The sequence below is a fragment of the Camelus dromedarius genome, chromosome 1 (genome assembly GCF_036321535.1).
Source record: "Camelus dromedarius isolate mCamDro1 chromosome 1, mCamDro1.pat, whole genome shotgun sequence".
Taxonomy (NCBI): Eukaryota; Metazoa; Chordata; class Mammalia; order Artiodactyla; family Camelidae; genus Camelus; species Camelus dromedarius.
Genome location: NC_087436.1, coordinates 36,501,895 through 36,519,117, shown reverse-complemented (window position 1 = coordinate 36,519,117; position 17,223 = coordinate 36,501,895). Strand labels below are relative to the sequence as shown.

General features: G+C 34.7%; 1 protein-coding gene across 1 annotated transcript; it reads right to left on the bottom strand.

The window, feature by feature from the left end:
* Positions 1-279: 279 nt before the first annotated feature.
* IL2 (interleukin 2) lies at positions 280-4,754 on the bottom strand. The gene is given in 4 exon segments (NM_001303548.1): positions 280-390; positions 1,997-2,143; positions 4,441-4,500; positions 4,592-4,754. Coding segments are annotated over 4 exon segments (465 nt in total). The 5' UTR covers positions 4,739-4,754.
* Between the last annotated feature and the right edge of the window lie 12,469 nt (positions 4,755-17,223).

Sequence of the window (17,223 nt, the reverse complement as noted above, 5' to 3'; positions counted from 1 at the left end):
TTTATTCATCAGCTTTATTAAATAATTTTATTAACTGACCTACATAGACATGATATTTAACAGTTCAATATAAAAATAAATACTTTAGGATAAATAATTTAAATGAATTTTTAGAGCCCCTAGGGCTTACAAAAAGAATCTTAAAAGATCCATATTTATCATCTGAGGAGGAAGAATAATAGTTACAAAAATAGAAAACCATACATCAAAAAATAAATATAAATTTTAAATACTCGAATAAATAGCCTGATAACATTTAAAATGGGAGGCACTTAATCATCAAGTCAGTGTTGAGTAGATACTTTGGCAAAAGGTAATCCATTTGTTCAGAAATTCTACAACAGTTACTGTCTCATCATCATATTCACATGTGAATCCTGTTTCAGATCCCTGTAAAAAAGAAAACATTTGAAATTTTGTTTTAGTTCAGGGCAGTTTACCTTATATATAATTATTCTCAATCGTGTACAATTCAAAAAAACAGTCTTAGACAAATACTTCATTAAATGCTGCTTGCAAAATTAAAGTTGCTAAACCTCTTTTTCTCTGGAAATATATCTGATTTATATCTATATATAGGTTACATGTATGTAGTGATAAGCTCATTATACTTTATTCATTATTAACTTTTTAAGTCTCCTATGTTTCTGCTTGAGTGAACCTCATATTTTCCCCAAAGCAAAATAGAAACAACCAGAGTAAGTTAGGATAAGGTTTTGTTTGGGAGGAAATTTGTATGAAAAACATTTTCGTAAATACTCATCCCCACTCCCACCCCACTTCAGTATCAATGCAGGTAAGTTTCCCAACTTTTAAAGATCTAAACACTAGAAATTCTGTAGACTGGCTTTTTAGAAATTCACCGCCTCTGCTGATAGGGACTATTTCAACTCTGCCTCTAGTTGACAAGCTAAGAAGAAAATATTTTGATATGTAGCAAGATAAAAAAGAGGAATTTTTCACATTTGAAGTAATTCCTATCCAGAAAACATAAACCAAGTGAGATAAAGTATTCCCTTTAAATAAACTATTGCAGTGTTTTATACACTCTTACATATAATCATTTAAATACCATAATCTCTTGAGGGGTTAGATTTTTTTTTTTAAGTGTCTGGCTTCTGAAACACTTTCTGATTTTTATGTAATTTTATCCTGATTTTGCATCTAGAATGTAGAATGAGTTTTTCTGATGTTGGTCAAGAATTTTAGAGCATGGATGATAAATTGAGTCTTTCAATGACAAGATGACTAATCTCAATGTATTTTTTAAATTAAATGGAAAGCAACAGTCTATTAATAAAGAGACTTATTTGGAAGCAGTTATATACTTTTAGAAACTTGGTTCTACTGTAATTAAAATTATGCTGTTTATTTAGGATCCCTATTAATTCATGAACTTTGTACTTTGGCAGATGGATGAGAAAAGAGAGCCATGAATCTCTTACATCACCCGGGTTCCTTGTATATTTCATGCTTCCTATGCGTTTAAAAATACTTAAGGTCCTGAAAGTGAGTATTACCTCTAAATAAAAGTTAATTATCTGGTCCATTGGCCATTTTACTGGTTGCCATTTTTTTTTTTTTTTTTAGATAACTCTCTTAGTTCTTCTACCAAATGATAAGAAAAACCCATTTGAAAAGCCTTTCAGGTAATCAGAATTAGCTATTCTAGAAAATGAGCTGAAGGAATTAAAAAATATGTAATGAAACCTGTTTGCTTCCTGTGAAATTCAATTCAGTGTTTTATCCCACTCCCAGTTTTGTGTTAATGTGAGGGGTGACAGACTGAGGGATGGGGGCTTGTTCCTGAGTAGGTGGTAGGTGGAAACCCTCTAGCTTACACTTTTAAGCTCCACAATTTATCATCTAACATAAAAGTGACTTATGTTCACAGTGGACTTAAAATGCATGAGTACTTCACAATACCAAAAATGTTATACCACTTTAAAATGCCCTTCCATTTATGTTATTTTCAGGAGAGCAAATAATGTCTTACCTTCAGTTCCGAAACCGTTAAATTGATATTGTTCATTGAGTCCTTGATATTTGTCAGGTGAGAGTTTTTGCTTTGAGCTAAATTTAGCACTTCCTCCAAAGGTTTGAGTTCTTCCATGAGACACTGAAGGTGTTTCAATTCTGTAGCCTTGAATAATAATAAAAATAATTATCAGGTCAATCTGCCCTGACAAAATGTCAGAATCAGAAATTAATCTCAAATTTATTTTATTAATAGTGGCAGTATATAGTTTTTACCATTGTTCCTATTTTCAGCATTACTATAAAGATGGACCAATGTGGTTTACATTATAAGACTGAAAAACTAGAGATCAGCTGCCCATGGTTAGTGTTAACTATTAGTTAACAAATAGTGAGTCATTAATTTCAGCTTAATTTGACTTTGCAAAAAGTCAGCATTTCTGCACCCAATTGCCAATCACCAGTGCAGGTTGAATTCTTTTCCAGTCTGCATAGAAATTATTAGAACCAGAGTAGTCATAATGTAGAAGTATAGGATCACATTCTATGATTCTAATATTTAATAATCTAAGAGTTGAGAATCTTAGACTGTTTAGGGACAGAGGGAGCTCTTGGATGCCATCTGTCACAATCCTGACATTTTATAAGTTAGGTAATTATAACTGGTTAGTAATGACTCAATATAGCAAGTCACATATAACTGGATTTAAATTTTTTACTTTTCTATAATAAGTACAAGAAGGTACATTTTAAAAAATTATTTGCCAAATCAAATAAAAGCTTACAATATTTGTAAGATTTTTAGATGGACCTTCTGATTTAGTCACAAACATACACACTCATATATGTAAAATACTAATATTTCATAGTTCGTGGTACATTTTAATGTCCTAAATAAGCCCATTTAAGTCTAGGAGCCACCTTTTGAGATAGGTAATCCAGTGTGTTATCTCCATTTTACAAATAAGGAAACTAAATCTCAGAATTTAAGTGTCTTCCCCAAGGCCACATGACTAGGTGGAGCCTGGATTAAATTTCAGTTCTTTATAGTATTAACATCACAACCTTTCACTTAAATGTTTTTATAGCTCTCTAAATTATTTTGCAACCACGGAATGGTTGTAAAATGAACAAATGAATGGAGTTTATCACATTACTTTTGGTTTCAAACAGATTTTGCATTGTCATTTGGAAACTTAGATTTCAGAGAATTCCAACACCCTCTAAATTATGCACATATTCTCATGTTATCTTTCTAATAGTTTTTAGAGGGAGAGGTAGGACTACACCACATACATCTTATGACATTTCCATCTAATGCCCTTTCAACTTGCATTAGTACTACAAGTTCTGCAAGTTCAGGGCTTAAGTTTTTGGCATGAACAACTTGGAGCTATTTCCCTCAAGAAACAGTGTAGTGTCTATGTTGCTGGAGATAACATGTGACTCTGATGAAGCTAGGGAGCATCTCTTAAGTTACTTCCTTTTCATCTTTCAGAAGGGCCGTTTGAAGCATAATTTCCTTAAATTTATGAGAGGTGGATCAGTGAGATTGCATCTATGATCCTTAAATCCCACTTTTTTCTGGGCCATTCACCCTAGGACAAGCTCTTTCTAGCACCAAAGTTTTGCCCATTATTTACTGACTGGCATGACTACTAGGAAACTTTACACTCCAAGTGTAGCTCTAGGAGCTTGGATGATGCTTATCTAACTATCTGAATCCCCAAATGACCAAATGAAGCTTTTAGTCTTGGAAAATAAGCCACATAGCATCAGAAGTCTTTAGGTCTATTGACAGAAAAGATGTCTAAGTCCAAACTGTAATTTATACTCTCCAGGAGGAATTTTGTCTTTACTATTACTAATAGCTAATGCTTATATGGTATTTACCATATGCCAGATGCTGTTCTGAGTACTTTACATGTACTCATTAAACCTCACAAAACTGCATGAAGTATATATAATTATCATTTACATAAGTAGATAAGAAACTGAGTCACAAAAAGAATAGGTAACTTGCCCAAGATCACAAAAGCTAGGACATGGCAGAGCTGAGATTTCAGTTCAAATAATATGGCCCTAGAATCTGTGCTATTGATTACTGCTATGCAACCTCTCAAAGATAAATCCTTAGGAATCTCCTAAAACAGTAAAGAATTTTTTAAAGTGGGCTTCTGAAATCAATTTTGCTAATTTGGATGGTAAAGCAATATAATTGAATATCTCTTGAGTTTTACATTTTTAAATAAAATAGTAGGTCAACACAATCTTTTTAAAAACTGTCCCACTCCCTCTACCCCAAAACACACACAAGTACATATTAAAAAAATATTAGCAAAGCCATTTGCAGAAGCCCCATTAGTAACTGAAGTTACTAATTCTTCTCCAGTCAATGTGCAGATTTTCATATTACTTTCAATTTTATTAAAATGTAAATTGAATGTTGAAAGTTGCACTTACCTTCTTGGGCATGTAAAATTTAAATGTGAGCATCCTGGAGAGTTTGAGGTTCTCATAGTTCTGAGAAAGCATAACAGATTGTTATTAAAAAACAAACTCCAGTTAGAAAAATTAAAATTAATAATTTTAGTAAGAAAGGGAATAAACTTACATTAACTTCCTTCAAAAGAAACTGTAAATCCAGCAACAGTGGCTCCAGTTGTTTCTTTGTGTCCTTCGTAGAGCTCAAAGTAGGTGCACTGTTTGCTACGAGTGCAAGAGTTAGTGCAATGCAAGACAAGAATTGCAGCTTGTACATTGTGGCAGCAGTTGAGGTTACTGTGAGTAGTGATTAGAGAGGCTGATAGGAAGCTCTTGAACAAGTGAAGTAATTTATACTGTTAATTCTGGAAAAATATTATGGGGGTGTCAAAATGTTTTACATATTACACATATTTTCAAAGATTCTACCTGTGTGGCAAAAAGCATTACCTTTATTTTTCCTCTTCTGATGACTCTTTGGAATTTCTTTAAACCCCCATAAACTGACTGAATGGATGTAGGTGAAATCCCTCTTGGTTACATTAGCCCACACTTAGGTGGCAGTTCTAATTCATACAGCTAACGCCTTCTGTATGAAACAGTTTTTCCTCCCTCTTTCTTTAAGGGGGTGGGGATACAAAAGTGGTTCATGAAAAATTTCTCTTTGTCATAAAACTATGGGGAACATGTGGAGCACCATGTTGTGGTGGACAAGAGCAAAAGTAAATAGTTGCAAAGAATAGATTTTTAGATTTGTTGGTTAAACAGGAAGAATATTGGTTTCCTGTTTCAGGATGGCTTTACCTTTTTATCTCCACAATGACTGAGCTAATGCATACAACGTGATAGATTACTTCTTACACAATCAGCTAGAGAGGTATTAAGATTAGAATACATAAAATGCTCACTGAGCTTGAGGCACTGTTTTATGCTGTTTTAATTTTAATATGTTTCTTGTATCTATTTATTAAATCCCTTAGTGTCTGTTGTACTTTTTTCCGCCTAGGGTTTGGTGTTTAACAAATACTCAGAAAAGGATTTGCATATGAGGGTGCTACTAATGCTAGGATTTTTTTTTTTTTGGTCCCTTTTTTTTTGAGGACAAATTTAGTTTTGCTCCTTTATTGTTTTTGCTGGGCATCCAGGGGATATAACAAGAGTTGGAATGTTGCCAGAACCAAAGATGCTGTTTCTTCCTCTCAGTCTCTCAGGGGCCACCTGAGCCATTTAGATCTTCCCCCACTTCATGGCCATTTCATTTCTTTCTCTCTCTTTATTAAACAGATTCCTTATATTTTTTTTAAAGGTAAGGCAGAAAATGAGCATAGCAATAGGGATTCCCACGTTTACTTGTTAATAGGAAACTTACTAACTGGAATTTCTGGATACTATACATACATTCTTTAGGAGAAAGATAATATGGCCAGCTTGAAATGTACCAATACTGGACTAATTAGTGTGGCTGGGGATGAGAAAGGCAAGGTAACAAACAGTCCAGGAGCCCATGGTGAGCCATGGGACGCATATGTGTGTGTGTGTGTCTTGTGGAGTGAGAGCAGTCCTCAGAGAAGGGGTATTTGGGCTCTTACAATACAGAGGCCAGAACTCAAATCAGCAGAAGTTACTGAGAGGGGGATCTGTTACAACTCTTGGAGCACCTTTATGGAAAAACGAATAAAGTACTACAAAAAAAACTTGTGACAGATACTCAGAAAATGGTTTACATCCAAGGGTACTGATGTTAGTTTTGTAATAGACTTTATGTGGTTTATAGCCATTTATAAATAAACCAATCTTTAAGTTTCTAGTTGTTACATTTTCATTGTTTAATAGATTTAGATTTAGCCTCTAAAGCACCTGAGACACTGTGAGTATAAAAATAATTGTTATGAAATAACATCAGATCAGTATTTTTCAGTTATTAGATCAGGTCAGATACTAATGTATAGTACAATCAGTATAATCAGTATAATGCACTAACTACTTGAATGACGGTATAGTTATATACTTCTACTTTAAACTTGGGAGAGTTGAGGAAATCCTTTCTCAAGGAGATTTCTAGTAACTTCTCTGTTTTTACTACCTTATTCATTTCTTGTCTGTTCTTTTAAACATACTTATCTATCACCTATGATGCTGTCAGGTATATAGGGAAAAAAGGATAATTTACAGACACACAGTCTAGTTTAAGCCTTATCTGTGAAGTGATGGTATCATTTTATAGATTAGAAAAACTAAAGCTCAGAGGAGTTAAGTATTTTTTTTCTAGGTTATTTATCCCTTAATGCCAGTTTAGGGCACAAAAAAGATTTGAAACCAGAATATTCTGACGCCAAAGCCCACACTCTCATCATTTGTATTCTTTCTCAAAGAACCTCGTACGTAATAGAGAAGACATATAGACAACTGTAATCCCAGGTAAAAGGTGATTACTGCCTCAAGAAAGGTGGACATAAAGAATTTTAAAGAAGAAACATGACTTTAAACTGAATTTTGACAACATGGTTAAAATGTAGATATATAAATTCAGAATTAGGAGAGTGGGTAGGCAAGAAAGGTTACGCATTCTAAGGAACACTTAATTGTACTTAAAAAGAACAGAAAAAATGGTTCAATACTCTATGCATTAGGCAATATTCTGAAGAATATGAAACATCTCCCTAAAATTTAAAAATAAGCGTTACAGTTAAGTGGAAAAAAAAATGGAGATTAGAGGCAAATAGTTTTTTCTTTAGAAAAGATGAGAGACAGGTTAGAGACAAATAATCATAATCTTTTTATTACTAAAAAAATGCAAAATGTCTCTCTGTACCTTTCAAATCAAAACCACAAATTTAGCATTGGGTCTAAGGGAAAGGCTATTTGGTAATGTGTGTCAACTTTATGATACTTGTTTCACTTCTCTAAAGACTTCAGTGTCTCATCCCAGCATCATCAACTTAGGCCTTTACCCTTCCAGAATGGAAGAATTCACGCCCACACATTTTTCTGTGTGGGGGCTTTTCCAATGAGGCCTTTGATGTTCTCATAGTCTAGATATTTATATTTCTCCAGCTATTTCCATTAGAGAATGGGTCAGTATATGGCTACATTGACGGGACCCTGTAGAAAACTGAATTCCTAGGCCCCTGGCTTATCCTCATTATTGCATAAAGGCATCATTACAGAAGTTGGCCCGATCATTTCACGAAGTGCTTGGGGAGAAAGCTGCCATATGCTGTGGCAAACTTTCACTTTTTAATGTGTCTGATGCACCAGCTGGCATCTCTAGTACAGTGCTGATAGAGTCAGTAGTAGGCTGCTTACTGCCACATGTGTCACACCCCATACTTCCCCTTTGAAAATAAAATTTTAGTATTCATTAAGAAGCTATTTTAGTTGCTTAACATTGTCAGCATCTTAGACTCAGGAGTAACCCAAGTCCTTTAAAAAGGGAAGCCCCAGGCCCTGAAGGTGCCTCCTGAAGAGGGTGGTCAGTCAGTTGCGTAATTGTCCATCCATCAAAGCTGACTTTCAAGGATTCCTCCTCCTGCAAAATTTCTTCTTTCTGAACTTCTTTTGCAATTAAAGTTGTAAAACTTTAATTTGGTCTGGAGCTTGATGCATGTATTAATGTGTCTCTTTTCAGTTTCTCTAAAGGCCTCTTGACTTTTCAAGATACAGTTCTTTTCCTTTGCAGTTAAGACATATTGTTGATAATCTCCATATCACCTAGAGAGAATTTAGCTAGGAGCGCTGTGTTTCCTGTAAAAAATACAGATTTCCTCAGGCATAGTCTCATTCTTTGTCTTTATTAGACCGGTGGTCTTCCATAATGTTTTAACACTTCTGTAAATCTGTCTGTGGATCACAGTTAAGTCTCGTTTGTGTGTGCTCTTCTTCCATGCGGTAAATTTTAATGATGCTCATAACCTTTGGGGATGGAAGAATTATTTCCTTGGTACTTTTAATTTTGCAAAGCGTTTAAAAATTCATTATCTCATTGAGTCACATTTTGCTGATAAGAAATTGGATGTTTGTGAAGGTTAAGTGACTTGCCCAAGATCACATTTTTAAATTAGTAGTGAAAACCCCAAGCCTTCCTGTCCCTAACGATCTCATGTATTTCCCATGTTACATAGTGATGCCAAATTCTAGGCCCATTATGCTACATAGAAAAAACTGAATTAAGTTGCTCCTATTTTCCATCTCACTTCACTCTCCCAGTGATAGCAGGTGAGTCAGGCGAGACATCATCCACCTCCACATAACCAGCACCTTGTCTGAGCAGCTTTAAGATTTCGAAGAACTGAGAGGAGCTGAATTCCTACAGTAGCTACAAAAACTGGATTTTGCTCATGTTTTTTAATCTCTTTCTGGGGTCTTTTAAAAGCACTAGAGCTCTTGATGTTTCCTAACACTTCTCACATATCTAAAGTAAGAAGATTATTGTAGCCAATGTGTATTTAAACTGCCTTGTATTTTTAGGAGTGCAATGCTCTAAGGCTGACATGAGGATATTGCTCAAGGTAGTAGTCTGCATTTGGCAGCCAAGAGACAGCTCACTGCTTAAATGCAATGAGAAAGGGAGTATCTTCAAAACCTTTGGAAATCTTCTTATGTAAATATAAGACCCCTATGACAAGTCACACAGCAGTTACTAGAGGTAGAACATGATAATCTTCTGATGGTAATAATAACTGACTTGCAAAACACTTCCAGTTCATAAAGCACTTTCGCATCTGTTTTATCTCATTTCACAGCAAAATAGCTAACAAAAGAAATTTTCTGGTTGTATATATTTTATGAAGACCTTTATTTCCTTCATACATTAAGAATTAAGCCTTGCAGCTTACAAATAAATACTAGCTTTCTCTTCTGCCAAGATAAATGCCTTCATTAAAATTATTGTGAAGATAAAGTTGTTATTTACATTTATTCAAGCTTGTCTTCATCTGATTGCTCTTCCTACCTAACTTTGTTTCTAAGTTCTTTCCTCTTCTACAATAGCTTTGGATCTATCATTGACAGTCCATTGCTTCATCATTCCTAATCTTAAAAGGTAAACTGAGGCATACTAAAATTTTTTTAAGTTTATTTGAGCAAAACTCAATTCAAATCAGGCACCATCCAATCTAGCAGATAGAATGGAGCTCTGAAGAGCTGTACAAAATGAAAGATTTTCACAGTCAGAAGGGACTGGAGGTAAGGAAATTATACCGGGCAAAAAAGTAGGTTGCTTATCGCAAGGTTACTTTCCTTTAGGGGATTGCAGAGCTTTATCAGGCAGATTACCTAACTGATGCTGATTAGGCAGTTCCTGATTGGAGTTCTGGGTAAGCCAAAACTGTAAGTAAGTCTCAGTTTGGTGATGTGAGGCTTAGTATAAGTAACTCCATTTTGGGCTCATTTTTAACACTAATTTTTTTTTAATGATTATAGTCTGATTTTGTTGTTTAAAAATGACAACATCTAATTACAAAATAATGTATATTCATTATAGAAAATTTGGAAAATACAAAGAAACTGAAAAAAAATGAAAATCAACTGTAATCTTGGTAGAGATAACTATTGTTATCACATACTGGTTTGTATGTCCATCCAATCTTTTTTGTGTGTGTGGTACAGTTTTACATGCTTTTGCCTCTTAATCATGTGTTATAAATATCTCATATATTAAGTGTTCTTCTAAAACATTATTTTTAGTGGTTGCATAGGATCTGTTGTGTGACTGTATTCTGTTACTGGGATTTACATTAATTCCAGTCATTCACAATTATGAATAGTGCTGTAATTCACTAAAATCTTTTACACATAAATATTTGTGCAAATTTCTGATAATCCTCTTAGGATAAAATTCTAGAGTTGGAATTACTGGGTCAAAGAATATGAATATTTTAAGGCTTCTGACACTTATTCAGAAAGTTCTTAACAACTTAGCACTCCTTAACAGTGGTATAAGCCTGTATTTCTGTACCAATTACATAGTTTTCATATTAACAAATAGGGGTGGAGCAAGAGAGAGAAAGGAAAGGGAATGGTGAAATGTATGCCAACTGGTGATTATACACTAAGTTCCATATTTGAAATTGGGAATCAGGTAAACGTGAACACCAGTGCTCTTTGTCGCTCGCTGGCTGTGTGACCTTGAACAAACTACTTATCCTCCCTAAGCCTGTTTTTTCATTTCTAAAATGACTATATGGACCTAATTGGACTCTTGTGAATGACAAATAAAATAGCATAAATGAAAGCATACAATCCTAATCTGTTAACTTTGATTTGAATAAATAATTTCACGACTTGTTTCTGATATGCTACATCCTCTCCCTTTACCACTGAGTTTTTTATTTTTTAATGATGGCGTTTGTTTTGCAAAAAATGTTTTATGTCATCCAGGTTTACCAGTCTGCCTAATATGAGAGTTGAAAAATGAACAAGTGGAAAATTTCACCATTCCAGCATTGCCCATGTTAAACTTAGGAAAAATCTAATTAACCAAATAACTTTTAATCATTCTATAAAGTTTCTAGAGGTAAGGTATAACAGATATTATTCCATAATATGTCAGTCTATCTAAGAAGATTTCTATCCATCATAGAGTAGGAAAAGTTATTTTCCTCTATTCTTCTCAGTGCTCTGCTGAGACACCCACCCCCACCCCACCATGTAATAAAAGACAGATTAATGGGAGAAAAAATAAACAATTTTAAGTACATACATGTGTACCTATAGGAGCCCTTAAAATTTTGAGATTCAAAAGGCAACCAGATGATTGAGGCTTAGATACCATCCTGACCTAAGGAAAGAGGTAGGGATCTGGGGCTTAAAAGGGAGGATGCCTTTCCTGGGAAGGTGAGAAGAGGAAATGTTTGGTAAGCAAAGGTTGCCCTGCCATGCACATAAGTCTCTTGCATAAAAAAAGTTATCTCTGGTAATAGCTTCCTTCTTGATACAGACTTCTCTCTAAAAAGGAATTTAATGTAAATTTCCTTTTTAAGTGTAGGTTTCCCATACAGAAGGATAACTCCTATTCTATTTTCAGAGCTTCTCCTGTGTCTGTAGTTTCTCAAAATAATCAACTAAAAATAATCTTTATGGCCAAAGGGGCATATTTTGGGGTAGCCATATTCTGCTACCCTTCACCATTAAAATTGACCTATCCTGATCTGAGTTGAAGAACAACCTCATTTCTCTAAAGCAACCAAAAATCTGAAAGTTAATTTTTAAAAAGTCTTATGATGTGCTGAATTATTAACAGTGTCTGCTTGGAGTGCTGTATTGAGAATAATTCTGTCCTCAGCGGAGAAGGGCATGTGGATATTTAGTCTGCAATGGGCTCTGGATGTCAAGTAATAGCTTGCATGCCAAGTCTTTAATATTTCTGCTCTATTCTCATGGTTTCTTTAGACCCAATTCTAGCCAGCCTTGTTTTTTGTTTTCAAGAGTAAGGTATTAGAAGCAATTGTGGGACTGGGCTGCCTGCAGAATAAATGATCATTGACAGTTTAAAAGGATGAGGCATAGGACATAAATATAAAAATAGAAAACAAGTGAAGTATAAAAAAATGAAGGAAATGTGGGAGCCAAAGAAAAGCACAGTCTTCTGGGACCTTAGAATATGATCCAGTAACCCCTGTGCACCCCAGTAACCCTGTATAATAACAAAATATAAATGACTGATATCCACAGTGATGACCTGCCTCCTCAAAGAACATTGAAATTATGTTTTGCTTTATTTAAATCTGCTTTGTTTAGGAAGTCAGAGTATATGTCATAATTTTGAGAGAGATTTCCATTCAAATGTTTAAGATAAAAACAAATTTGATGTTTTAGCAAAAGCAAGTGAAAGCTTGTCTTCACATGTCTGCAGATCAAGGCAAAAAAAATTATAGAAGACAGTAATGCCCAAGAAGAGGAGGAAGTCAAGCAAATTAACACTCTATCAAGCCTCACTCATGCAAGTCATAGATACGGAAGGAGGAACCAATCTTTGCAAATAAGATGCATTTGTATCTTCTGTTACAGGGAACAGAGGGAAGGCTTTCACACCACCTCCTGATGACTGGGCTTTTTATATTGATAGAGCTTCCAGAAGTAGTTATATCAGTGGCTAATTTTAGAGTCAAGCTTGCTTCTTATATAATTTTTTTTTAGTTTATGAATATGTACTTTATTCCTAATTCTCTTCTCTATATTTGACATTATTGGGCAGATAATTTTGGACTACCTACCTGATGATGTTAGGATCCTTGTAGATTTCATTTCACCTCTTAGGCCAAACTTGTTTATAGATTAACCCACATGGACCTTCTGTGTTTGTGTGTGTATATGTGTGTGTACACATGTGTGTATAGATAGATAATCTGTAATTACTTCCTATTTCTTAAGAAATCAGGCAAACTGTAACCACAGGGTAAGAATGTATTATAGAACTTATAGGCATTGGCAAATCTCTGGGGCATTTTAATCTGATTGATAAATTGTGAGCTGTACTCATCACCAATAGACAAAGTTATTTTATCCTAGGAGGAAAATCTTGTAAATAAATTTGTTGACACTCATTATATCAGCTCTTGCACACAAGTATGAAGAAGCGTCTAACCATACTGAAGGCACATAGTCACTGAAAATATTCATATTAATAACATTTTTCCTATGCAGAATTAACCTGGAGAAATTTATCTTCCTCTCTCCCGCTCTTACTTTTTACAGATTTCTCAAATTGTGAGTCTGCAAAATAGGGAAGTTCTTAACAAAACCATTGAGCTAATATTAAAATATGGAGCTTACCAAAAACCTAATTATTTCTAGCATCCTTTCTTTCCTAAGGGGAGGGAGTAAACCCTTGGTGCAACCCATGGGCCATCTGAAAGGCACCCTAGATGTGGCCATAATGGAGGACCTTAGAGTTTCATTATTCTGAGTTGAGGTGTGTTTAGGGGGAAGCAACACCATGAAGAATTCTTAGAGATGTATACTTACTCATGTAAGGTGCAGGTACAGTTACTAAAGAAAGTAATTGCATGTTGGCTGCTTCGTGGACCAGAATGATGATGAAATGTTTTGAGTATAGCAGGTGGTAACATAATAATGCTTAAGAATTTTACTTCTTCTGTAAGTGAGGAATAATTGTTGTTTACCTTAGAACTACCTGTAAACATGGTGAGAGACAGCATAAAATTTCAAAAAATATTCTCGAGGTAAGGCAAAAGAGAACTTTTGTTTTTTGTGTAGAGTGTGCAGAAGACAAAGAGTAATTTTTTGTTGCCTCGTATGGGAAGCAGACTGTGTAATGCAAGATAATACACTCTTTTACTCCCACATTCCCTCTGTGTTTGGCTATGTTGGCTGTGATGGTTAAAATCCTAACTATTAGAAATACTTGTGTGGTTGAAATATCACTGAAAGTTATGTTGACATTCTCATATACTCCTCAGAAGAATAAATATAATATAGCTCTAGTATTTAGATTTCAAGAAATTCATTGTTCTCTATACTAGAGTAGGTTTCAGGGGATATGAAACAGTAAGATATTAGACTAGGATTTAGGGATGACTTAGATTTAGGTTGTATGGTACTATTTCCTGGGGAGTATAAATTTAGGTGCCACACCACAATGGTGAAGATAGGACCACATGAGGGTCACAGATGGCTAGGGCATCAGAACCTGAAAAAAAAGAACAAGCTTCACACCCATCCCAGGCTCATCTCAGTCCAGTCCTACAGGAACAGCTATTAGACGCTGAATTACTTTGAAGCTTCCTAAATTCCTCATTTTTTTCAGACCCAAAGGAATTTTAAAAAGTTACCCTGTTATTTCTGTGTAGATAATGCTAATATTCTCCTAATATCTATTCTTCCTTCCTGCTTAGAATAAGAATCTTGAGTTTTAGCTGGATACATTACTACTCTCCAATAAAGACCACATTCCCTAATTTTCCTTTGCAATGTGGTGTGGCCATGCAGATACAATGGATTCTAGTGACTCTCCTGCAGCTAAGGACAGGGCACCATACTCTAGGGATGTTAGAGCTGAGAGCTAGGATACCAATGTTTTCATGGAGCTGCCAAATCAGCTATGGTTGCCTGATTTCTGAATTGTTTTGTGTGTGAGAGAAAGAAACATATCTCATTTAAGTCACTGTTATTTTGGGTTTCTCATTAATATGCCCCTAGCACTGTATGAGTACATTAGGCTTATTCTTTTTAGACAATCCTATATGGTTTTTTTAACCAAAACATTTCAGGTACATTATTGAACATCATCATGGGCTATGAGAGTACAAAAATAGATTGCTACCCCTCACATACATATTTTAGTAGGAAAAACAGATATACAAAGATGTTCCAGTACAAGACCGTAAATGCAAGAGGATGGATAGGTAGCTCATTGTTAAGGATCTAATTTGCTAGCTTTTAATGGCATAAGAATGGACCTATAGATTAATGGAATAGAATTGAGAGTCCAGAAATATACTTTTAAATTATGGTCAATTTATTTTTGATAAGGATGCCAAGATAATTCAATGGAAGAATAGCCTTTTCAACAGCTGATGCTGGGACAACTGGATATCTTCATGTGAAAGAATGTAATTGGATCCCTGCTTCATACTATGTACAAACAAAATGGATCATAAACCTAAATTTTAGAGCTAAAATTACAAAACTCAGAATAAAACATTGGGGTAAATATTCTTGACTTTGAACTAGGCAGTGGTTTCTCAGATATGTCACTAAAAGCAAAATAACAAAAGAAAAAAATTGTACCTCATCAAAATTTAAAACTTTCCTATTTAAAAAGACACCATAAAGGAATTGAAAAGACAACCCGCAGAATAGGAGAAAATATTTTCAAACCATGTATCTTATGAGTGATTTATATCCAGAATATATATAGTGAACTCTTGCAACTCAACAATTAAAGGACAAATAACCCAATCTGGCCAACCCAAGTGGCCAGATGATTTGAATAGACATTTCTGCAAAAAGTACACATGATCAAAAAAGCACATGAAAAGATGCTCAATATCATTAATCACCAGGGAAAATCAAACCAAAACTACAATGAGACTTCATACCAATTAGGATAACTAAAATTAAAAAGACAATAACAAGAGTCGACAAGGATGTGAAGAAATTTGAACCATGAGGCATCGCTGGTGGGAAATTAAAATAATGGTGCAGCTGCTTTGGAAAACAGTTTGGCAGTTCCTCAGTATGTTGAACAGGGTACCATGTGCCCAGCAATTCTACTTCTAGGTATATGCTCAAGAGAAATGAAAATATATCTTCACAAAAACTTGTATGCAAATTTCATAGCAGCAGTAATCAAAACAGCCAAATGTGGAAGCAAACTAAATACCAGTCAGCTGATGAATGGATAAACAAAATGTGGTATATCCATATAATGGAACATGATTTGGCAATAAGTACAGAAGTTCTGATACATTCTACAACACAGTTGGACTTTGAAAACATTAGGCTAATTTCAAGCAACTGGTCACAAAAGGCCCGATTTTGTATGATTCCAGTCATATAAAATGTCCAGAAAAAGCAAATCCCTCATGGCAAAAGTAGATTAGAAGTTTCTATGGGCTGGAAAAAGGGAGAATGGGGAGTGACTGCTAATGGGTTATGGGGTTTCTTTTAGGGTGATGAAAATGTTCTAAGGTGGTGATGGATGCACAACTTTGTGAATATACTGAAAACCACTAAAATATACACTTGTGGTATGTAAATTATATCTCAAAGCTGCGAAAATTTTTTGCTAGCTTCACAATTGTGGTTGAAACATTTGCAGTGTGCTTCTGGTTTGTGGCTAAACTGAAATAATATCACCAAGTGAAACTATATTCATCTCTAAGAATTGCGTATATAACCAACATGTGTAAAATAGCTATTATTACAATTAAGGAGAATGAAATGGGTTAAAGTTTTAAATTTTCTTTATTGTTAAATAGTAAAAGATACCACATGACATTCAATCACAACTCCTACGGTCAATTTTCGTAACCTAACTAAGCCCCAAACATTGTAGAAGTGGTAATGCTTTCTCTTTGAATAGTAAGTGAAAATAGCATCCTAAAACACATCAGTATATTCAAATGCTTGAAAATATATTTTAAGATTAACTGTATCAACAAATACTATAGAAATGTGGCAGCAGTTCAAGAAAAGATGATTCCATAGTTTCCCTATCACTTGCCAATGGGAATCCCAAATAGTGTGAACTGCTCGAAACAACAAAAACCTCTGCAGTCATCTTTGTTTTCTTTCTTTCTCTTGTACTCCATATTCAATCTGTCAAAATTCTTGTTCTATCCTCAGAATTTATCCTTGATCCACCACGTATAACCACAGCTATCTTAGCCACTCTAAGCCATTATCATCTTTTGTTTGAATATTCCAGTGATTCTCTTAGTTGGTGCCCCTTTTTCAAGTTCTTGCCTCTTTTCACACAGAGCGATTCTTTTAAAATCAAAATCAAATTATGTCATGCTGACCAAAAAGCTTCAAGTGGCTTCTTATCTCACCAAAAGTAAAAGCCAAAGTTATTAATTGGCTTATAAGGCCCTACTCATCTGACCTCAATAATGTCATCTTCCACTAGTCTCCTCTTTTACCTCCTGTCACACTGGTCTCCTTGCTATTCGCTCTCTTTCCTGCTTGGAATGCTCTCTACCCCAATATCCTCTTGACTTCCCTCATCTTCTTCAATTCCTTGTTCATGTGTCTTTCACTCAGAGGAATTTTTTTTCTGGTCATATTATTAATATTGAC